Here is a 24,139-nt window from a genome sequence, read left to right as displayed (position 1 = left end):
GGAGAGCACAAAGTCATACAAAGTCCCAAGACAGAGATATAAAGCGATTCCTAGTAAAAGAGACACTTGGAAGACTCAGACCCCCAAATCCCAAGACAGAGATATAAAGACATTCTGAGTTAAAGAGACACTTAAAAAACCCAGATAATAAGGGAGAGATAGAAAGGTTTCGGGATGGGTGTGGAAACCTGCCCAATTTGCCTGCGGATGTATGCTCGGCTAAGCCAGAACTTGATGGTGAGGCACAAAGTGGAGAACAAACAAGAGAGGAAGCTGCTCCTGGCACTGGAGTCTGGCCGAGTTGATGCCAGGGCTGGCATGTGCCCCGTTCCAGCCTGCGAAAAGTTCTCCAGCCGGCTTGACCAGCACATCAGGACACACAGTGAAATTTCCCTGGTGGCGCAGGATGAGACTCTCCGGTTGTGGAAGAGAAAACAGATCCTGAGTAAACTTACTGTACTCAGGGCCACAAACCCAGATGTTCCCATGGTTTCCACCCTCGATCTGGAGGAGCTGCTGGGTCTGGAAGAAGCCACTTTCCATCCTGACCAGGAGTAGCTGGAAGAGGAAGAATGTGCCAACCAAGGCTGCAAAAAGACTTGCTGAGAACCCACGGTGGATGATCCACGGTGCGACGCGAACAGGGCAGGTGGTCCGGAAGCTCCTCTCATCTCTTGGACCAGAGGAAGAGGACGACGCCCCAATCAGCCCTGCTGCAGCCGGCGACCACGACCAGGCCACCTCAGCCCAGGCCACCCAGTTCTAAGCAGTCCATTGAGCAAAAGGATAAAGCCGGTGAGGAGAGACCGTCGGCAAGTGGCAGTCAGCAGTCGCCTGAGAAAAGCCTCACCCCTATCCAGACCATGTGTCAGCGCTCAGTGACTTTCCTCTAACTTTGTTTCTTTTGCAAATACCGGTTTCTAAACTTCTCTCTTAGCCTTGTTTTTGCAGATGATATGTTGGAGGATTATCGCCGCTTCAAGAAAGGCCCGGATCCCAGCTATAAGCTGAAATAAAAAGTAAGCTGCCTTACAGGTCTACAGGATAAAAAAAGTTCATTGCTTACATGTCAGTGAAAAAAAGCAAGCTGTCCGACTTTCTCTTCCTGAACAATAAAGCAAAGATACACATGTGGATTAGCTTCCTCCGCCAGGCCCACTTGACGGTCACCACCTTACATTACGTATTGAACGTGGGATGCTTCATGCAGTTGTAAGAGGCTAAATTATCATATGCATTTGTTTATATGACAAAACATGTCTTTTCGACTCAAGAAGGTCCATACTGACTACAAAGGCAGATACTGATGAGATCAGGGCCTGGTGTGTGGACTTTGGGGGTTTTATGATGTGGTCATATGTTGATTGGTCAGTTTGAATGTCTCAGCATTGGTGGTCACATGGTCAAGAAAGATACAAAATAGGTGGTAAACTCTGGCTCTCTCTTTTTCCTGCTCTGCTCCTCTCCTCCTCTGGAGTCTACAGTAGGTGAGAGTTCAAAGTGACTATTACCGCCGCGTCATATACCGCCGCCGTTTGAAATAGGAGCCACTTTGTTTTTAGTGTATGACCGCAGTTTGTGAATGAGCCGCCAGGGGGCGCAAAGGGACGGGATGCGAACCGACAGAAATAGCCCACACAGCAGCCTTAAATATGCTATTGTGCTTGTAAATGAGATTAAACAATAAGTCAAAGCATTATAATTCCTTTATTAATCATTTAAAATTTGTTAACACGAATTATTGTTATTCTAAACTTTTTAAGTGCAAAGAGGATTCTTTTTGAAAAATAGAATTGAAGAAGTTAAAGACAACTAATATGAAAGCACAAACATTCAGTACAAATATTCTAAGTATGCCTAAATTAAAAAATTAAAGCAGTCTTTTAGCCTAAATGTAAAGAGATTTTCAGTGTTTGCTATTTTGGTAGGACTAACACAAGACCTTTTCATTTATGTTTTAATTTACCTTTTTATTTACATTTTCGTTGTTGATTATATTTTACTATTTAATTTTATGTCACAATTATTGTACATAATAATAAACGAATAATGAAAAATAATAAAAATAGGCCTTGTGGTGAAACACTAAGAAACGGTCAGGCGCATGGTCTAAAGAGCTTAAGTTGAATACTGCTTCATAAAATAATTTTGCCGCAGGACATATCTCGCAGGTTTATTTTTAATAGTTTTCAGTTACTTTTTTTGTTTCAAAACAACAATGTTCTCTTTAAAGTATAACTGTTGTTTTGTTTTTTTACTTAATGGCCCAGTATGTATTGTATTTTAATTTAAATTTCAGTCACCTTGCATATGCATTTGAAATATAATGCGCGAATAACCGCGGAAAGAAAAAAAAACTGACAAAGGTTAGAGCTAATTCATCAAAAGGTCGCATTCTGCTTTCACTCTCCCCAAAAAATGCTCTGTTTGAACGATTTAATTATTATCATCGTAACCACTATATAATTATTTAAACCTTCTCTGGTGTTTGTTTTTAGAAAATATCTAAAATCTTTTAAAAAAAAAATATCTTGTAAAATGAAAGTTTAATTTGACTTTAACGGTTTCATTTATGTAGGCTACATAGACCTACCTAAACTGTTATAGCTTGCTTTTGCTTGTTTTATATTGGTTTATTTATTTAATGCGGTTTTATCCGAAAATGTATTTCTTTAAATTATATTTTAATATGGCTTAGGCAATTTTTTCAAGATTTGACACTTGTTTTGAGTCTACAAAAGGGGACAGGTAATTTGTAAAGATTTATGTCTTTCTGTTGTCTTTAATATGGTGTATAGATTATTATGCGTTATTGAAACATCAAGGGGACGCAACAAAGTCACTTATAAATTAAAATTGTATTATGCAACAGCCTTTAAAACGGAAACATAAGGGCGATTATAAGCAAAAAGACCTCAGCCTATAAGGTTAGATGTTTTCTTTCCCTTATTTATTTATTTATTTATTTATGTGTTTGACGCATGTAACTCGTGTGCGATCGGTGTAATGACGGCAAGCCATCTTTCCCAGACTCGGGGCAAAAAAAAAAAAAAAGTGTTATAAAAATAAAGTTGCCGCAGGACATAAACGAAGTCCTGCAAGTTTAGTTTTAATAGTTCCAGTTCTGTTATGTTTTTTTTCCTCAAAACGTCTGTTCTTCTTTAAAGTAAAATTTTAGTTTTTTGTTGTTGTTTTTTTTACTTGTAATGGCTCAGTATCTCAATATATATATATATATATATATATATATATATATATATATATATTTATTAATAAACTTCACAGCCACAAATATACATAACACTACTTGCGGGTGCAACCAACAAGGGTTGTGCATTTTAGTTTAACTTTTTGAGCGTTATAAGCAGTTCGGTGTTAGTTTTTATATCAAGCCGAAACTAAACAGCGCATTCTCTCCGCCTCCTCGTTCATAACCAGCTGGACACACGCTGCTGAAGCAAGCAGGAGAGATAGCCTACTCCGTCATTCATAATCTTAGCTGATGTATCTGAGTCGAAAGAATATATTAAAGAGGAATGTTCTTTTAACAGTCCCGATACGTTTAATCTTTTGATTTTTTTTATTACTTTTTTCCTGTCATTTCTCTTCATCAAATTATTTTTTAAGCTGCTTGATTATGTTAAAACAGAAAGCAGAGCCCGTCAATTGAGAGCGATGCATGTCATGTGTTGCATAATTGCCTTTTTTCCTGTGCGTGCGTGATCAATTTCTGATCCTTTTTTGCTCGGGCTCTCACACACAACCTTTATGTCTGCTGTGTCTTTAATATGGTGTGTAGATTATTATGCGGTATTGAAACATCAAGGGGGACGCAGCAAAGTAACTTATAAATTAAAATTGTATTATTTTATGCAACAGCCTTACATTTAAAACGGAAACATAAGGGCGATTATAAGCAAAAAGACCTCAAGGCTAGATGTTTTCTTTCCCTTTTTTATTTATTTGTTTATGTGTTTGGCGCATGTGTGCGATAGGAAAACTAGTGTAATTACGGCAAGCCATCTTTCCCAGACTCGGGGCAAATTCCGCCTTTCCTTTCACTCCGTCCCGAAGCCCCAGCTGGCCCTCCTGCCATCCACTGCGTAAAACATATGCTGGATAAGTTGACGGTTCATTCCGTATGTGTATTGTCATAAATTTGCTTATTTGCAGCAGCTTTTTTTCGCGAAACAGAATTGCGGCGTTGGGAAGCCGTCAATGAATAAAAACAGGGTCAATAGTGAAATCGGCTTTTCATTGTATCCCTATTACCTATATCAATGCATTGAAGGCCTTTTATGGTGTCATCACGAGAGAATAGCCTAAGGCCCCGTTTACACTAGTGCGTTTTAGGCCCCGTTTACACTAGTGCGTTTTAGTTTTAAAACGGCGTTTTAGAATGAAAACGATCCGCGTCCACACTCGCGTTTTACCCAGCGTTTCTGAACTGCTCTCCGTCCACACCAAAACGCTGAAAACGCACATCACGTGACCACACACACACACTCTCGGGCAATCGCTGGAGCCCATCTACCCAGATGAGAGCTCTGCTAGTCAGACTTCTCATCAAGCATCTCCCGCTGGATCTAATAATCTCACTATATTTATTAAACGGGATATTTCATTCATCTTGTTGTCTTTATCTAACGACATATTCCCTGACTTTGATCATTGGAATCTATTACTTGTTCTCAGGTAACGTGTTTTGGCTGAGCGCAAAGATAAGTTAATGATTAATGAAACCACGTAGCCTATTCTGTATATTGACTGATCGCTTGCCTTTATTTCCTATAATGTATAAACTTATTGTATGTTATACTTTTATAATGGCCATTATCGATTATTAAAACTGATATTCAGCAAAAGAGAGGGTATGTTTCGTATTTTCACTGAAATTGAAAGGAGGCAGTTGTTATCGGCTCCGTTTTGTTATAAATATGCACACAGTGAAGATGACGCTCATGCAGCACGACGCCTCAACATTTCTGCTGTCTGTTTAGTTGTTAATATTAAAATGAAAATAGGCAGTTCCTTAAATCATGTTTACATTTTATTGTTGAGAAAGTGAAACAACGAAGCCAAGGTGATGTGAATAAAGTTATAAAGTACACTGTTCCCTTTGAAGATTTACCCGTGTCCTCGGTATGTTTTCCATATCAAACTGAGAAGAAGAGACTGCAGCCTTGATCGAACTTGCGATGTCTGAACTTACACGGAGAAGATTCAGGACTGAACTGTGTGTTAGGCTACTTAATATTGAGGAAAAGCCCCAATCAGAGAGGCGAATGTCTGCAGCCTGTAGGAAAATGGTTTTTCCCTCCCCGAGTTCAGGATTCGCTTGAAAGTAGACGCAGGAAACTTAACTTTATCGAGAAATCAAAGTTTAATAAACGAAGGATCAGATCAACAATGCTGAGCCCAGGAATACTGAAGAGTCACCATGAAAAGGCAAACTGGGCGCTCCAGTATTGCCGTACAAACATAAAACAATAGTTTTTATTCTTGGTTGTCTCCTCCCCACTCTCGATGAGCCTCCAATCCATTATTCGCCTTCCCATCATCAGATCTCATTTCAACCAGTTAGAATCTGCCAGTAGCCTGCAAACACACACACACACAAAACACACATGCACCCCTACACAGACTGAGATACGGCTGGTTCCTTGCAGGTGTTAAACCACATCCTGTACCAAAGCACAGCTGTCCATGAGCTCAGATCTCTCGTCTTACTTCTGTGGAAAACCCCGTTTCTCTAGAAGCGAAGCTTAAGCGACAGGCTCACATTTCAAACAAAGCAATAGGCTCATATTTCAAACAAAGCATTTCATCAGTAAAAAAATAGTAAAACTTAATATCAATATTAAACATATATAAAACATCAAAAATATGAAAAAACTTAATATCAATTCTGAACATATATAAAACATTAAAAATATGATTCCCTCAAAAATATAATTCCCTCAATTCCCTCTCTTGATCTCGAAAGAGATCACACCATATCCAATAGTTCCTCCACTTCCTCCATCACGTCATCCCCCTCCGCTGCAGCAAGGAGGGGCATCTGATAAGGAGGTGGGTTTTCCTTCTTTTCAATTGCAGTTATTATCAGCCTATTTATCAAACTTCTGATACAGGGAATACAGCAACACCCACATGTCACCAAAATTCCTAGGAAAATACTAATTCAGAGTTTTTATAAATTTGCTTAACCTCGCCGGGTCAACTCTTTTGACTGCCAATGCGGAGTTTTTATAAATTTTCTTAACCACGCCGGGTCAACTCCTTTAATTACCAATTCTGAGTCTTTATAAATTTGTTTAACCACGCCGGGTCGACTCAATAATAATCAATTCTGAGTTTTTATAAATTTGTTTAACCGCGCCGGGTCAACTCAATAATAAACCAATTCTGAGTCTTTATAAATTTGTTTAACCACGCCGGGTCGACTCGTTAATAATCAATTAATAGTATGAGTTTTTAAACCTTGTAACCACGCCGGGTCAACTCATTTTAATTGCCATTGTTGATTTGATTCAAATTATTTACGGATTATGTTGGTATTCAATCCTCAATCAACCTTAAATTTGGTAATTCCAATCTTGCAGTACTTTTATTAAAAAGGTGACTGCTTACCTTATTAGAAGCTCTGCAGAGAGGTTGATTTGAGATCGTCCTCCAACTCGACGAAGCGTCTGAGCGAATCCGGGTGCCCCCTCCAAATTGTAGGAAAATGGTTTTTCCCTCCCCGAGTTCAGGATTCGCTTGAAAGTAGACGCAGGAAACTTAACTTTATCGAGAAATCAAAGTTTAATAAACGAAGGATCAGATCAACAATGCTGAGCCCAGGAATACTGAAGAGTCACCATGAAAAGGCAAACTGGGCGCTCCAGTATTGCCGTACAAACATAAAACAATAGTTTTTATTCTTGGTTGTCTCCTCCCCACTCTCGATGAGCCTCCAATCCATTATTCGCCTTCCCATCATCAGATCTCATTTCAACCAGTTAGAATCTGCCAGTAGCCTGCAAACACACACACACACAAAACACACATGCACCCCTACACAGACTGAGATACGGCTGGTTCCTTGCAGGTGTTAAACCACATCCTGTACCAAAGCACAGCTGTCCATGAGCTCAGATCTCTCGTCTTACTTCTGTGGAAAACCCCGTTTCTCTAGAAGCGAAGCTTAAGCGACAGGCTCACATTTCAAACAAAGCAATAGGCTCATATTTCAAACAAAGCATTTCATCAGTAAAAAAATAGTAAAACTTAATATCAATATTAAACATATATAAAACATCAAAAATATGAAAAAACTTAATATCAATTCTGAACATATATAAAACATTAAAAATATGATTCCCTCAAAAATATAATTCCCTCAAGCCCCGCCTCCGTTTTCAGATGTCTCCGTCTTTCCCCATCCACACTGAGACGGAGCTGCAGCGTTTTAGAATGAAAACGGCCTCTCCAGCGTTTTCGAAACGCTCTGTTTTCGGCGCTCGAGAACTCCGGCGTAGTGTGGACGGATGGCGTAACCGTAGCAAAACTTATGCGTTTTCAAACTAAAACGCACTAGTGTAAACGGGGCCTTAGTTTTAAAACGGCGTTTTAGAATGAAAACGATCCGCGTCCACACTCGCGTTTTACCCAGCGTTTCTGAACTGCTCTCCGTCCACACCAAAACGCTGAAAACGCACATCACGTGACCACATACACACACTTTGGCAATCGCTGGAGCCCATCTACCCAGATGAGAGCTCTGCTAGTCAGACTTCTCATCAAGCATCTCCCGCTGGATCTAATAATCTCACTATATTTATTAAACGTGATATTTCATTCATCTTGTTGTCTTTATCTAACGACATATTCCCTGACTTTGGTCACTGGAATCTATTACTTGTTCTCAGGTAACGTGTTTTGGCTGAGCGCAAAGATAAGTTAATGATTAATGTAAGCACGTACATTCTGTATATTGACTGATCGCTTGCCTTTATTTCCTATAATGTATAAACTTATTGTATGTTATACTTTTATAATGGCCATTATCGATTATTAAAACTGATATTCAGCAAAAGAGAGGCTGTGTTTCGTATTTTCACTGAAATTGAAAGGAGACAGTTGTTATCGGCTCCGTTTTGTTATAAATATCCAGACAGTGAAGATGACGCTCATAATGCAGCACGGCGCCTCAACATTTCTGCTGTCTGTTTAGTTGTTAATATTAAAATGAAAATAGGCAGTTCCTTATATCAAGTTTACATTTTATTGTTGAGAAAGTGAAACAACGTAGCCAGGGTGATGTGAATGAAGTTATAAAGTACACTGTTCCCTGTGAAGATTGACGCGTGTCCTCGGTATGTTTTCCATATCAAACTGAGAAGAAGAGCCTTGATCAAACTTGCGATGTCTGAATTTACTGAAGAGCGGTGTTGACTCGGTATTGTCGCGCGCCTACTGAAGGGCGGGACCGACCGCGTCGCGGGGGCACTTTTGATCATTTTGGAAGGGCACTTTCTATCCAAAACTAAAAAGGGCATGTGCACTGCACAGGTTGAGCCCTATGTGTGCACGTGCCTGTCTCGGAGTATTTAGTGCACTATTTAGTTAGGATATGCAGCTCCGTCTGCTGAGGGCACAGCCGCTTCCCCACCGGCAGCCATGTCCGCTGCCCTCTTCTAACATGTTAGAAAATACTGCAAATCAAGCTGTTGGTATCTCCCCGTGGTTGAAATTGTTCGTTATTCGAAAAAAAAAAAAGAATAAATATCAGTGTGCAAGCTTTCTAGATTTATTTTAGGCCTATATTCAGCTGTTTTAATCTTGCAATTCTGATAACTTTTAGAGATAATGTCTGTTTTTATCAACTTGTCTGTCATTTATTTCTCATTTGCTACTTATTTTATTAATTTGTTGATGTTAATATACTACATACAGTCTTGTATATGCATATCTAAAATCCTTTGGCATTCAAATTTGCTTTGAACTTGAAAGAGAGAAAGAATCTGATTTTACCCGTCAGAGCACATTGCATATGCCTTTTTTTAATAACATTTATTTAACAAATATTTTAGCACATCGAAAGTAATTAAATTACCTGTCTTTTGATTAAAACCTTTATGCAAAAAGATCAGAAAAAAAGGCAATATATGCGCCATGACATCGCTCTCATGCCACGATTTGAGGATAAATTCGCTTTTAGGCGCTGCTTTGAATAAAATAAAACTATTAAAAAGCACATTAAAGACACTCATAAAATAAAACATTAATAAAGGAGTATCTTATGAAAAAACACCAATTGACGGGCTCTGCTTTCGGTTTTAAAAGAATCAAGCAGCTTTAAAAATATAATTTGCTGAAGAGAAATGACATGGAAAAAAAGATTAAACATATCGGCACTGTAAAAAGAACATTCCTCTTTGATATATTCTTTCGACTCCGAAACATCAGCTAAGATTATGAACGTCGGAGTGTCTCTCCTGCTTCAGTAGCGTGTCCCGCTGGTTATAAACGAGGAGGCGGAGAGAATGCGCTGCTTAGTTTCGGCTCGATATATTTAAATAAAAACTAACACCGAGCTGCTTATAACGCGCAAAAAAGTTAAACTAAAATGCACAACTCTTGTTGGTTGCACCTGCGGGATGCACAATGAACCTAACGCGCCATTATTTTAATTCTATATTCGTGAAGAATGAGCCAACCGCATATGCTAAGTCAGTCCTGTTGGTCGGGACTCTCTGCTTTATAACTTATTAGTTTATTACAATAATCACACTTAGCTTTGCCATCGTTCTTCACCACATATATCCACTCAACACATTGCGGTCCATCTTTAATGTTTAGATTATTGAAGGTGCTATTGATGTTTTGAGAAAAAAAAGTTAATAGTACTGAACAGAGGTGGGACCAAGTCATTGTTTGGCAAGTCACAAGTAAGTCTCAATTCATTGCCCTCAAGTCCCGAGTCAAGTCCCGAGTCAAGACAGGCAAGTCCCGAGTCAAGTCCCGAGTCAAAGGCAACAAGTCTCAAGTCAAGTCCAAAGTCCTGCAGTTTGATTTTCGAGTCTTTTCGAGTCTTTTTAACAGAAAAATAAAATATATACAGATTAGGTATGGTTGTAAGATCTGTATTGATTAAACAAACCTTTTTTTATTAAAGAACATTGCTCAGATATATAAAAATACAAAGGCAATTTTCTGAAAAAGTACTGAACAGTGCTGTGTCTCGTCTCTACAGCATAATGCACAAGAACGAGTTCCACCAAAAAAAGACTCCATTTTGCCTCACATCACACAGAAATTGCAGGTCTACTGCTGTCTAATTCATTAGGTTTAGTTGTGCTATGTTATGTCTTCGGTGATCAACTTGTGATTAACCAAAATTACATAACCTCAATGTGGTAGCAGTAGACCAACTCCTGTATATGCTGCAAAGTTAAATTGAGTGAAATTGGAATTTTGTCAATTGAATCTCGTGTGTGCTAAAGAGATGGAGTTGCAAATCCGTCTAGCAGCAATGTAAAATGGTAGCACATATTGTTAATGAAGTAGGCTACTTCATACAAACAATAAAGTTGTTTTGTTCACATAACGTTGAAGAGCTTTGCTCTCTACCTTGTGTGATGCTCGTGCACAGATTTCCTCTGTTTGTGGACAAAACTGATTGCGAGTTCTCAAATTTTCTCTCGCTCTCAAATATGCACTGCTCACACACAAATTTTCTTGAGCGCTCTCAGAGATTATATGGAAACTCACAATTTGTGTCGTGTTCCCTCTTCCTTTCATGCTTTTTGATATGATTCATATTGCTGCACTGTTTAATAACAATAACCAAAATACTAAAATAGACTTATATATTAAATGTTTAATCTAATAAACCATAACATTTTTGGTTGTTTTATATGATGAGATATTTTCAGTTTCAAACACTTAAAGACAGAGAATAGACCAGTGGTGCCCCCCTGAAAATTTGCTTAAGGGGGGCCAGAAGAGGCCAGCTACGTCAGTGGCACCAATCAATCCACAATAATTTAGTGGCTGCTATTTATTTATTGAAATATTGCATTGTATTGCATTTATGTAAGTAGATTTAAATAAATAATGTCAACAGCAAAATCATATCGGGTTGGCCACAGGGGTGGTTAGAGTTTACACAGGGGTAACACCCCTTGTAAAGGGGTTTACACCACTATAAGGCACCTCTGGAATAGATGTTGGATGTAAAGAATACATTTTATTTTAAAAGCATTTAAACAAAAACTAATGCAAGCAGAAATGTAACTGTGATAAAAATAAGGAAACACTTGATAAGGTATTATAGCCTACTGTACTATTCACTCTTCAAATAAATCTCACTATCAATCTCATTTTATCATGGCAGCTAAAATAAAGTAAACTAGTGTCTGCTGGCTTCCACTCTACTGATGAGATTGTGGAGGACATTTTCCATGTCATCCTCTTCATTTTGAGGAAAGCTGTGCCACAGGGCCCCTGAACACGTATATTGGCATGTACTGTGTTTTGAACAGTAGCCTACTACAGTAAAGAACTTCAATTGATCAGTTGTGGTAATACTATAGTTGCTATGGTAACACAAGTGTAATATAAACAAATTACCCAGTGCTGTATTATTTTACAATATAGGGTATTTTATACTACAAATCACTACACTTTACTGTAGTAAAACTACACTTTGTATTATTTTATCTGTTCACTATTGGTAATACTACTGTATTATGAAGCATTAATTAACAAGTCGTAAATAATACTAGCCTAAAACATAAGTATAATACAAGTATACAACAAGTATAATACTCAAAAACACTAGAATTTATTAAAGAATTTACCTTAACCTTTTAGTTTTTTGTGTATTGTTAATAAATAGTAAAGCAAGAAAGAAACCATATCAACATTCTTGGAATAACCCTTCGCTAAGCCTTGCCCTCCTTAGTTACTGTTGCTACGCCTGTCAAGCTTTCATGCCTGGCACATCTATTACAGTGTGTATGCGCTGGTGTCAGACATTCCCAAGGATTTAATTAGTCATTTTTGGCAAACAGGTGAGATATCTGAGAAAGCCAGACAAAAGAGGACTGCAGTATACATTACAGGGGTATATTCACAACATAATAGCAACTGATTAGAAAATAATTTTATCAAAATTGAAGCAAGGTTAGTCTAGCCACCTCATACGCTGAACATTCAACAGCATAGTTCATGCACAGCAGGAGAGGTGAAATTATAAAATAATCTAATAACCTAAGAAACTGATGGATTTGTGCCGAATATTAGCATCATTGACCCATAACAGTGTACAGTACCTATTACTGTCAGCATGTTTGTGTGCTCTTTATCCAGTTTTTATTCAAATTTGCAGTTAAGTGGAAGAAAAAAATTGAAATGCACATTAAAGTATAAATAACAGAAGTGAACAAATAGATTTTTCCTACCAGCAAATATTAGTGTATGTATTTATATGCGTTACAATAGCGAGGGTTTAAACTAAGCAGTGCTCACAGGGTTCAACGCTAAGGATTTTTTCTACTGGCCCGATCGGGCCAGTGGTTCTGATTTTTACTTGCCCAGCCCAAATTTTCACTGGCCCCACCAAAAAAAAAAAAAGAAGTTAATCGCTATTTGAATGTGCGATACACACACACACACACACACAGTTGATTTCAGAATTATTAGTCCCCCTAAATTATTAGCACCCCTTTTTATTTTTTTCCCCAATTTCTATTTAACAGAGAACATATTTTCTCAGCACATTTCTAAACATAATAGTTTTAATAACTCATCTCTAATAACTGATTTATTTTATCTTTGTCATGATGACAGTAAATAATATTAGACTAGATATTCTTCAAGACACTTCTATACAGCTTAAAGTGACATTTAAAGGCTTAACTACGGTAATTAGGTTAACTAGGCAGGTTAGGGTAATTAGGCTAGTTATTGTATAATGATGGTTTGTTCTGTAGACAGTCTGAAAAACAATTAGCTTAAGAGGCTAATAAATTTTACCTTAAAATGGTTAAAAAAATGTTTTTATTCTAGCCAAAATAAAACAAATAAGATTATTATCAGACAAAATATCAACATTTCTTTGCTTTGTTAAACATCATTTAGGAAATGTTTTAAAAAGAAAAAACAAAAAACAAAAGGGGGCTAATAAATCTGTATATATATTTACGGTAATTTTTAAAATGTTTAAGTAAAACTATTCAGTTCATCAAGGCTATATTTATAAATGTAAAAAAGGTGTAATTGTTAAATATTTATAAAAATTTTAAATAACTGCTTTGTTATTGTATTTAGTTTCAAATAAAATAATTACTCCAGACATTATTGATTTTATAACTATTACCATTTATAAATATAATAATAATTAATATTAGTGATTTCTGAAGGATCATGTGACTGGAGTAATGAAGCTGAAATCTCATCTTTAAAATCACTGGAATAAATGAATAAATTAAATGATAAACTACTTTTGAACAGTTATTTTATAGTGCAACATTTCATCATTTGTATTTATGATGAAATAATTGCAGCCTTGGTGAGCAGAAGAAGCTTAGTTTAATATATTTAACAATCATACTGACCCCAAACTTTTGTGCATTGTGTATAGAATATTTTATAAGTGAAAATGTGCACTTTAATTTTAACAACCCACTGACATCGTCACCAAATACAAATCGAGGTCAGACTTTCTCATATATACAGAGCCTCATTTCAATTGTCAGGTTTTGTAGAAATCGATCAATTGAATTAATCAATCTATTAAAGAAACGTTGACTATAATTCTGTATTTTAGGCTTAATTATAAAGAGACATAGCAGATGAACCGAGACTGCATCAGATCAATGTAAATCTTTCTTTCGAGCTGTCAGTGCAGAAATGAACAAAACAACAGGCCTAATACAACATATTATACGATTAAAATATGGAAAAATTAACAGATAGTAATTTCGGTCAATTTTCCTGACGGATAAACCGAGATCAGGCTGGATAAACAGCTCTCGGTAATATTTCAGCATGCTTTCACTTTCGCATTTACCGGTAAGAATGACATCTCGCCCTGCTCATCATTCCCTCTTTATATACCCGTATATATGGCTATTACACGATCATGATACACTGTGATATAGCCTGGGTCGTTAGTTCGTTGCATTGTTTTGTTTTCTCGCTACAATCGATACGCTCAATAGGACAGAGACCGCGTCTCATTCAGGCGATCTTGGACTGATTGATTTGGCGCGGAAGCGAGCGCAACTGCTGGATATATGCTAAAAAACGCGCTAACGGGTGAAACGAGACAGATTCCAAAACAAACGTCTATGTGTGAAAGCACCGTAAGATTGTATTTGCACACAATTGACAGACAGTCGCAGCACGCAGCTCTGGCTCGATCTGGCAGGCAAAAAGGCAGCAGCTGGCCCGATCGAGCCAGTAACATTTTGTACACTGGCCCGAGTGTCTGGCACGCTGGCCCCGGGCCATCGGGCAGTCCTTATTGTCGAGCCCTGGCTCATAATATCGAGTGGAAAAAAAGAAAAAGACCGCTGGGAAGCATAACCTGCTTTGTTTTTTTTTATTTTTTTTTTTAAAGAAACACAGTTTAGATCTGTTTAGGATAAGAGGAGTGTGAGTTATTGCCACCTATCATTGAATGTGAATATCGAAAACAAAGCCAACTTAGCTTAACTCCTTTACCGCCCCTCACACAGCTTGATCCACGCTGGCATTTCTCCTCTTGGGCTTTGGTTTTGAAAAGGGAAAAAATCCCACCACCCAGTCCAAACTTTTAGGATAGCGGGTGTCAGATTTGCACAATCCAATTGCGCAACGATTTGGCTTGTTTCCCTCGCTCGAAAGCTTGACAGAGCCTCTGCCCGTAGCTACGATTGGTAAGCCGCGATTGGTGGGTGGCGGTTTTTGGGCGTGGCTTAGCGAAGGGTCAGTTTAAAAGGAGGATCCCGTGAGAGCAAAAGCACTAAAGGTATGAGACGCCATCGTCAACAAAAGTCAAGCGAACGCAAAGAGACTGAATGCACGAGAGAGAGAGAGAGAGAGGTGTATGTTGTATGTGTGAGAGAGAGAGAGAGAGAGAGAGAGAACGAGTATTGGCACGCGAGTATTGGCTCGATCTCAAGTTCAAATTCAAATTCTCTCTGCGTTCGCATGACTTTTGTCCACTCCGGCGCCTCATAGTAGTCACGTTGGATACTGTCGAATCAAAACAATCTACCGTGCTTCGATTGGACGTCATGCCGAAAGCGCGCATGCTCACACACACGCGCGCGCATGCTGTCACACACACGCACACATAAACGGGGAGAGAGAGAGAGCGGTCCATGTCAACATACTTTTTTATCGTTGGGCTTTTCATGGGAAGCAGCAAGTCTTTACAAGTCAATAGGGGCAAGTCCTAGTCAAAGTCCAAGTCATTTATGTTCAAGTCCAAGTCGAGTTGCAAGTCTTTTTATATTTTGTCAAGTCGAGTCTAAAGTCATCAAATTCATGACTCGAGTCTGACTCGAGTCCAAGTCACATGACTCGAGTCCACACCTCTGGTACTGAAACTAAATTATTAAAAATAAACTTGCGGGACTTCGTTTATGTCCTGCGGCAACATTATTTTTATTACACTTTAAGTGATCTGCTTGAGGTAGGTCACGTTTATCAATGGTAAGTTTTAGCCTAAGTTTACATCAATAACATAATGTGCATTGTCCTTTACCATACAAAAAAAGTAAAAAACAAACAAACATTTATTTATATAGCATTTATTTTTAAATGCATTAAAAAACAAGCGCATATCTTAGCCTTGAGTTTGTTCACACTCTGCCTGACTCTGTATTAACATAAATGGTGTATTTTAATATAGCTAATTTTGATTAGCTTTAACTGACAGCCTTTTCTTCTTTTTCCGCGGTTATGCGGCATTATATTTCACACGCATATGCAAGGTGACTAAATATGAAATTAAAATACAAAACTTACTGAGCCATTAAGTAAAAAAACAAAACAGTTATACTTTAAAGCAGAACATTGACGTTTTGAAACAAAAAAAAAAAAAAAAAAAACGGAACTGAAACTAAATTATTAAAAATAAACCTGCCAGACTTAATTTATGTCCTATTTTCATTTTTTATTTATTTTCATTATTCGTTTATTATTATGTACTATAATTGAAACATAAAATAGGATAGTAAAATATAATCAACAACGAAAATGTAAATAAAAACGTAAATTAAAAACATAAATGAAAATATCTTGTCTTAGTCCTATCAAAATAGCAAACTACATCTCTCTATATTTAGACTAAAAGACTGCTTTATTTATTTATTTATTTAAGACTACTTATTTGTACTGAATATGCTTTCACTTTAGTTGTCTTTCATTTCTTCAATTCTATTTTCCAAAACGAATCCTCTTTGCACTTAAAAAGTTTACAATAAACCAGGTAAACAAATTTTAAATGTAAGTTGAGGTGATCGCAAGTTCACAACTGTGAGGTGATGTGCTCTACTGGCAGGATAATCTATATTATTTTGCTGTTTTTCATATGCGTACGTTTAAGATTTGAGATAATAACATTGCCATGATAGTCAAAGAAATCAAAACATTATTTTCACCCCAACGCAATTTAATCGGGCACTGAAGGCTAATAACTTAATTCTTATATTTGCTTTTTGACTTCTCATCATGTATCTTTTCTACAGCATAGTATAGTGTAAGAGCATGTCTATTACCAGAAAAACTCAATTAAAATTATATTTTAATTGAACACATCACATCACATACAGTAAGCTACGCCTACAGAACAGTGTTTAGCATTGTGAAAAGGCAAAGCTGAATATCTGTGGTTAAAGTGCCACCCAGCGGTCAAATGCTGCTGGCGCATCAAGTACCGCTGTCGCCGCGGTATGAATGGCGGCACAAGGAACACATTGAAGTAGTAACATCTGTATCTTCTCTGACTCTACTGCAATCAGGCTACTGGGCCTGCTCTCTTTGTCTCTCTCTCCCTCCCTCTGTGTCTCTCCTTCTACCTCTAGTAACTTTAATTTTACATTTTATACAGTATTTTGTAATTAATACAGTTGTAACCATAGAGAATTATTGTCATTACATTATTTCATTTTCAAGTATTTGTGAATTACTTTTGATTTAACATCAACACTTAATTGTTCCATATAGCAATACAATACAATCACATAATATCAGCGCTCTCCCACATTTACAGCTATTTACACTGCCCTTATTTGCGTTTTTGGTATAAGATTGCAGAAGAAGGGTTTAAAATGTATTTTTTTACCATCATGCTGATCACTTTTTAGTCACTCGGCAGAACTACAGTTCGAACCGCTGTGGTTTAAAGACCGTTCTTACATTTTTTTAAGGCTAATCATTCAGGTGTGACTGGCAAACTGTTTTCAAACCTCATTTCACCCCATAACGTTGGGTAACACTTTGAAGTTAATTAACTCTGAGAACAGAGTTTTTAGGAGTAGACAGTCATGATTACTTCACAGATGTTCATGGATATCTTAAGACAAACTGGTGAATGTTTTTTCTCTCCTAAGGATGACAGTCCATAATAAAGATTTGTTGATAAACTTTGTCACTTCAAACCAATGTTAGACCCTTTGAAGTTAATTAACTCTAAAAGCAGAGTCAGATATTTGGGTGCTAAATATTCATGACTGTTTCACAGATGTTAATGGGTATTTAAGGAATCTTGGCAAAATACTTGGGGAAGTTTCTGTAGCCAGACTTACCACACAGCCTCTGTCTCTATTTGCCAGGTATGCTGACTTTATTTTTAACTTTGTATTTGCATTATCTACGTTTATATGTTATGCTAATCAATTGTGTTTTGTATTCAGTTTTGATTCATTTTAAGTATTGTTTTACCTGCCTGACAAAATAAATGTTAACCCTTTTTTGATTGATTCTGGAGTTTTGCGAATTCATTGTATCCAGTAGATTATGTGGAGTCTCGTTACCTTTATAGTATGGCATTATTGAATTGATTAATATAATAATAATAATGGAACTCTGAGCGACGTAGGTCCCTAATGAACGTACATTCTAGAATATCTTACCCCAGAAAATATCAAATTCCAAATTAAAATCACAACCAATAATATGATCAGCTAAAAAAAAAGTAAATGAGGAGTTTATAAAATTGAATTGGAGTCAGATTAAAACACATATGAAGTCAGATATAAAATTGGTCAAATTTTAAGGAAATAAAAAACTCTTTCCAGAAGCGTCTGAAAAGGCAAACACACAGAACTCCTTCAACCACAACACTGGACTCCGTCATTGGACCGGTGGGTGGAATCTTACACAGTACCTGGCGGAGACCCCTCCGCCATTGTGCCGGCTGTCCAAGCAGTCGCTGATCGGACTTCGACAGGAGATAGCAGCAATAAGAAGGTCTTTGAAGAGGGGAGTGGCCATTCACCAGATGCCGGTGAAAACCCAAAAAGAGGAGCGAGTGATTTCTAAAGCCATCCTCCTGAAGTGCCGGGAATTGGCAGCCAAGGCAATACCCGACCTTCTGAATAAGTAGTCTCACCTTTGCTTGACTCTGTGTGTAACTCCTGAGGCTTTGAGCTTTGATGTTGTACTGTCTCCTGCCTGTGTGTAGGCCTCTTGGAAAATGACCCGAATCAGAAGAATCAATGGCAGTTCTATGGGCACTTTGCTGCATTGTTGTCAGCCTTTTATGGGCACAGAGGCGGGTTATTTCAAAATATTACAATGCAGGAGGTGTTGGGGGCACAAAGGTCCGTCTCGGAGAAGGCTTACCTGATTAACGTGAGTATCTATTACATTGGTGCACGTGTGTTGTCTTTGCCTAACCCTAAACCGTCTCGTCTTCGGCATGTATCCACAGGTGACAAGCCACAAAACAAATCAGTATTTTGGCCCTGCTCAAATTTCCCTAACAGAGGAGGAGTGGGGTTGGGTGCAACGCTTCTTAAGCATCAAGGACAAGCTGCCAGGGTGGACGAACCCAAAATACTTGTTTTTCACATCAACACCCAACCCCTGTAAAAACCTAAATAATTACTTCCAGGACGCCTGGAAGTCAATGGGCCTACCTGGGTGCCCCACCTTCACAGACGTGCGAAGCTCCATCGCCAGCCACGCAAGTGATCGCACGCATAGCTCACGTGTCTTGCTAGACTTGAGAATGTCATTTGTTTGACCGACTTGTCTCTACTGTTTACAGGCCAGGTTTACACACTTCACAGAGGACCGGCTTAAAATCTCTAAGTTTATGTGCCACGACCTGAGGACATGTGACACGTTCTATCTGATGAACCTATCTGCCCAGCAGGCCATGGAGCACCGCCGTCTGTTCGAGAGTGCGTTAGAGGGAGCAGAAAGGAGCCCATTGAAGCAGAGTCCCAGGAAACGGAAGAGGCCTTTAAAGTCCGAGAAGAGCAAAAAGAAGCGGTGCCAGAGGCCTCCGGACAAGCCACTACAGCTGCAGGAATCTGGCACATCAAGTCTCGAGAGCACTGAGGTAAGCGGACAACTTAAAAGCAAACTTGACACTGTTGTACAGTTTTGTGTAATGGTGACTAATCATGTTCTTGTTTTCTCCTTTGACAGAGTGAAAGAACGGCCGGGGAGGACGGTGGAAGCAGTGAGCCGGAAGGAGGAGGAGAAGGCACAAAGCACACCCAGAGTGCCGAGGTTTAAAGCAAATTAAAATTAGAGGAAGGACAACAGCCTAGAAAATACCCCACCCGTACAAAACGTGCATTAAGGACTGCCATGAAGCCCCAAAGCGTATTTCCCCTCAAAGTTAGAAAGTCAAGCTTTTCACCGAACTCTACAACACTCATGGGAATAAGCCGGCAGAAAAAGGCATCAAGAATGGTCAAGAGGGTCATTGAAAAGCGCAAGAGGCGTAGATAGACACTTTTGCACCTCACAATGCACTTTATTGGAGTGAACTGTTCTGTTAGACCTCACATTGCATGTTATTTGTGTGAACTGTTCTGTTACATGTTTCTACTTGATTGCTGTGATTGTTGTTTCCATTTATTGTGAAACCAGTGTTCAATAAAATAACTTATTGCAATTCCTGTGTCTGTCATATTACCTCAACACCCCCTTTTTTGGCATTTTTTTGAGGTTTTCCAGCTCACAGATGGATAAAATAAAAATAAAAAACATCCCACCTGTAGCTTATTTGAACAGGGCTAGGTATGCTGTTTGTAGACACCCCTGTAAAAGGTCACCATTCACAGCAGTAATGATTTTGGGGATAATTAGGGGCAGCAGAGTGCTGATTTTCGGGGCCCTCTGACCTTTCGGGAGCCAACGTCCCACGTCAACTTATTTCAATGTCAAGTCCATAGGTGGTTTGCGGTTATTTTTATTTTTAGCAAATTAGAACTCTGGGGCCTGATTCAGGGGCCCGTGACGTAACATGTCAGTTTGGGGCCGGTCAGGCACTGTCCACGAAACACCTTCTAAATGAATGGAATAAGTTGCACGTGTTACTCCGTTAAAACCCTCGGCATAGTAGTCATACTAAAAGCAGTCATATTTCCATCTGTTTCAAGTAACGAATATTTGAAATTACATTTCAACAGAACCAAAAAAAAAAACTTTTGTTGTGCTCCAAAATACAATATTTGAATTTAAAAAAATAAAAAAAGTCTATTGTACAATGCAGTGATGTTACGTAGTTTCAAATTACAATATATTCACATATTAATGTAGAAAAAGCCAATGTGGGTGTCTTAAGGAGCAAAAATATACAGCATATGGGCTCTTATTTGCTGTTGTGTCATCACTCATATTGCAAGTCATATCTCTCCGGCCCTTCGTTTGGGATGCTCTTCATGAACCGGCCCCCATGACAAACTAATTGAACAGCTCTGATGTATACAAAGTAATGCAATACTAGGCCATTATGTAAAAATAACTAAATTATTACTGCTCCGCAATCCTGTACAGACTTAAGTCAAGCCTTTAAAAAACCTGATATAGTAGGGCTGCTTGATTTTGAAAAAAAAATCATATCACGATTATTTTGGTCATAATTGCAAACACGATTATCAGTTAAAGTCAAAATTATTAGCGCCCCTGAGAATTTAAAAAAAAAAAATTTTCCAAATGATGTTTAACAGAGCAAGGAATCAGTGTTTCCTCTAATATTTTTCTTCTGGAGAAAGGCTTATTTGTTTTATTTTGGCTAGAATAAAAGCAGGTTTAAACATTTTGAAACCCATTTTAAGGTCAATATTATTAGCCCCTTTAAGCTATCTATTTTTTTGATTGTCTGCAGAAGAAACTGTACAATGCCTTGGCTAATTATCCTAATCACGCCTTTGAACTGCACTTTAATCTGAATGCTTGTAATTTGAAAAACATCTAGTAAAATATGAGCTGTCATCATAAAGATAAAAGAAATTAGTTATTAAAACTATTATGTTCATAAAAAGTTGAAAAAAAAAACTTCCATGAAACAGAAATTGTTGAGGAAAAGGGTTGCTAATATTCAGGAGGGCTAATAATTCTGACTTCAACTGCATTTAGTTATTTTCCACCCTGCAAAGTAAAGAGAAAGAGTAAAAATATTAAACAAACTGTGCTTTAAGCATCTTCACTGTAAGAAAAACACTTTAGCTAGAAAAGTCCTTCAGTCAAGAGCAGTGAGGGATTTTCTCGTTTAGTTTGATTCATGATAAAAACAGGCGGCAGCAGGAACATCGTTAGAAGCCAAATCGAAATCAGATTTTCGATTAATCGCACAGCCATATGATATAGACAACAGTGACCGCTATTGCTTCAAAGACATCCATCTTTCCCAGCTCCCTTGTCAGAAACGATTCCTACTCCATATTCCTACAATCGATCTACTGTATCAGGAGTAATGATTCACTCACGCCACGATTTAATAAGCATCTTCATAATGAACACGTGATATCATCTTGCTATTGTATGCTAAAAATCTTAGTTTAATATTGATTTCTCCTTAACATTGATATTAATATTATATCGTGTATAGTCAGCCTACTGTTGGCAAATGCTACGCTGTATATAGACTCGGTGTGATGGACTTTAGAATAAACTTTATATTGATCATGGTCCTCAATGGAAAAGACTGACCGCAGCATACAACTATTCATAATGCTGAATATTAGAACGAAATGATTTAAGGATTATTAGACACATGTGCTTGCACTCTATCTTTTATGACATAAACGGAAAGACTATTTTCAAATAAAACTTTGGTCATTCATGATCAGATTCGCTCCTGCATATTCAACATTATATGGAGTGCAGGTATAGTCTACTGACATTCAGTGCATGTTTATTCCCCACAGAACACTCACTGAAAACAGGCATATTCAATTGATCTCTTGAACATTTTGCTGAAATATTTGTCAGTCTTCATTCTAACTTTAAAACTGTCCACCTGGGATTTCTGTCAGCTCACCCATCTGTGGCTAGCAAGAACCAGGCCTGAAGTAAAATGAGGCAAATCAGTTATCTAGTCCATCTTAAACAACAAAATAAAGGTGAGAGTGTCACTGCCTTATTTTCTGTGGAATTACAATATGGAAAATATTCTTTATTAACACAACAGTCCTATTTGAGTTTATTTTGCTTTTCATTTGACTAATTAACTACTACTAATTGCTGTTTTCATTTGTTGCACATAATAAATGAATATAAATCAGACAGACGAGCAATTCGTGTCTGGCTTTATCTTTGATAATACAGGTTTATAATACAATCCATTTTACATCACCACAGAAATTGTTTCTTACATTTAAACCAGATTAACCATTTTATAAAAAATAAAAGTGAAAACAAAATCAATAAAAAGACCCGAGATGTGACTGACATTGTTTTTTGAGATCAATAAATAAATTTGTGGTGATGCATAATCTCTTAAACACTGGAGCTATTTTGGGTGTTTCCCTCTAGATTTTCCTCCCAAACTGAAGCTGTCCATACCCACATACAGAGGTGTAGCTCCACAACACTGCCATCATTCTACAAGAACACCTATAACTGATGTAAAAGTGTTAGTAGTGATGTTTTGTGGGCTGTCTTTATGAACAGATCTCATCTTCTTGACATTTGTATTGAGCCATTTGTGTCTATTTTCATTTGTTGGTTTTAAAGTGCTATTTTAAGGCTTCAGGGACCCAAAACAGTCAGTCCAAAACTTCAATATCAAGTGCTAAAATAATACTCATACAGTCCTGCTGAACTGCAAAACCCTTCAAAATCCACTGAAATTAAAATAAAGTCACAGAATCAGGCAGGATGACACTATCTTCTCTCCAGCCAAAGAAACTAAAAGCCTGCATTAAAACAGGCATATTAATCCAGAAATACAGCTATATTCTGAACTCACTCAGCAAATAAAGCAATGCACCTGCATATATTCCTACATACAAGCGTTCAATAAACCAAAATAATACAAAATAAACAAAACGAGCTGTTATTGTGTCCATAATATCATCAGCAGAGATCGACAGCATCATTACATGACATGTCTGTAATCTGGCGATCACCTCTTCCACTGCACATGCAGTTGCACATCTTTTATAAGTAATTAATGTAATTGTACTAATCAGCTGTAAATAAGGCTCGATTTTTATCCTGATTTATAAATGACTACTCGCCGAGATTCAATGACTATTTCTTTCCTAAATTAAAGAGAGCACAATTATCGATTCTTCTGCCTTTCCCTGGTAATATGCTGCTTTCAATTCCCCATCTAGCAAGAGTAAATCCACTGTTAGAGAGCTAAAGCTGTTCTCCTCCCGCTCACCTCAATCTCTCGCACTGCACTGAACGACTCTCCCGCCCGCTTAAATACTGCCTCAGCACAGTGGGCGGAGCTTAGAAAAATCAACCAATCACAATGTCTTATCCTCCACCGCTCAACAATCGCTAGGCAGATTTCCTATGTTCAGGATTGATGCAGCATTATGACTGGAGAAATGAATTAAACACTATAACACAATACTGGAGTCAAATAAATGAGTAATTATAGAAAACAACACAGCAGAAAGAGTTTATAATGGGGTTACACCATATTACATGAATTACATTCTTTTATTTTTATGGTAAA

At 37.7% G+C, this 24,139-nt stretch overlaps 1 protein-coding gene across 5 annotated transcripts; it reads left to right on the top strand.

The window, feature by feature from the left end:
- The first annotated feature begins 951 nt into the window (after nucleotides 1-951).
- On the top strand, nucleotides 952-23,851 carry LOC147843755 (uncharacterized). 5 transcript variants are annotated; one of them, XM_087253259.1, is made up of 6 exons: nucleotides 952-1,019; nucleotides 18,282-18,585; nucleotides 18,668-18,837; nucleotides 18,917-19,171; nucleotides 19,256-19,552; nucleotides 19,642-23,851. In XM_087253259.1, the coding sequence occupies exons 3-6, from the start codon at nucleotides 18,781-18,783 to the stop codon at nucleotides 19,729-19,731; spliced, it is 699 nt and encodes a 232-aa protein (XP_087109385.1). In that variant the 5' UTR covers nucleotides 952-1,019; nucleotides 18,282-18,585; nucleotides 18,668-18,780; the 3' UTR covers nucleotides 19,732-23,851. The 5 variants fall into 5 exon arrangements, with proteins under 5 accessions (XP_087109385.1, XP_087109384.1, XP_087109387.1 ...); XM_087253258.1 differs by lacking the exon at nucleotides 952-1,019 and having other exon boundaries at nucleotides 17,351-18,585; XM_087253261.1 differs by lacking the exon at nucleotides 952-1,019 and adding an exon at nucleotides 17,726-17,816 and having other exon boundaries at nucleotides 18,917-19,552.
- Nucleotides 23,852-24,139: the final 288 nt, after the last annotated feature.

This window comes from Danio rerio, chromosome 5 (assembly GCF_052040795.2).
Source record: "Danio rerio strain M-AB ecotype USA chromosome 5, GRCz13ab, whole genome shotgun sequence".
Classification (NCBI taxonomy): Eukaryota; Metazoa; Chordata; class Actinopteri; order Cypriniformes; family Danionidae; genus Danio; species Danio rerio.
The sequence above is the reverse complement of the archived record's forward strand: the minus strand, read 5'-3'. Positions and strand labels throughout refer to the sequence as shown.

Excerpts from the sequence above, each read along its gene's own strand:
- LOC147843755 (XM_087253259.1), top strand. The coding sequence starts at position 18,781 with ATGCAGGAGGTGTTGGGGGCACAAAGGTCCGTCTCGGAGAAGGCTTAC. Across the intron at positions 18,838-18,916 it reads AGAAGGCTTACCTGATTAAC|GTGACAAGCCACAAAACAAA; the intron begins GTGAGTATCTAT and ends ATGTATCCACAG. Across the intron at positions 19,172-19,255 it reads GAAGCTCCATCGCCAGCCAC|GCCAGGTTTACACACTTCAC; the intron begins GCAAGTGATCGC and ends TACTGTTTACAG.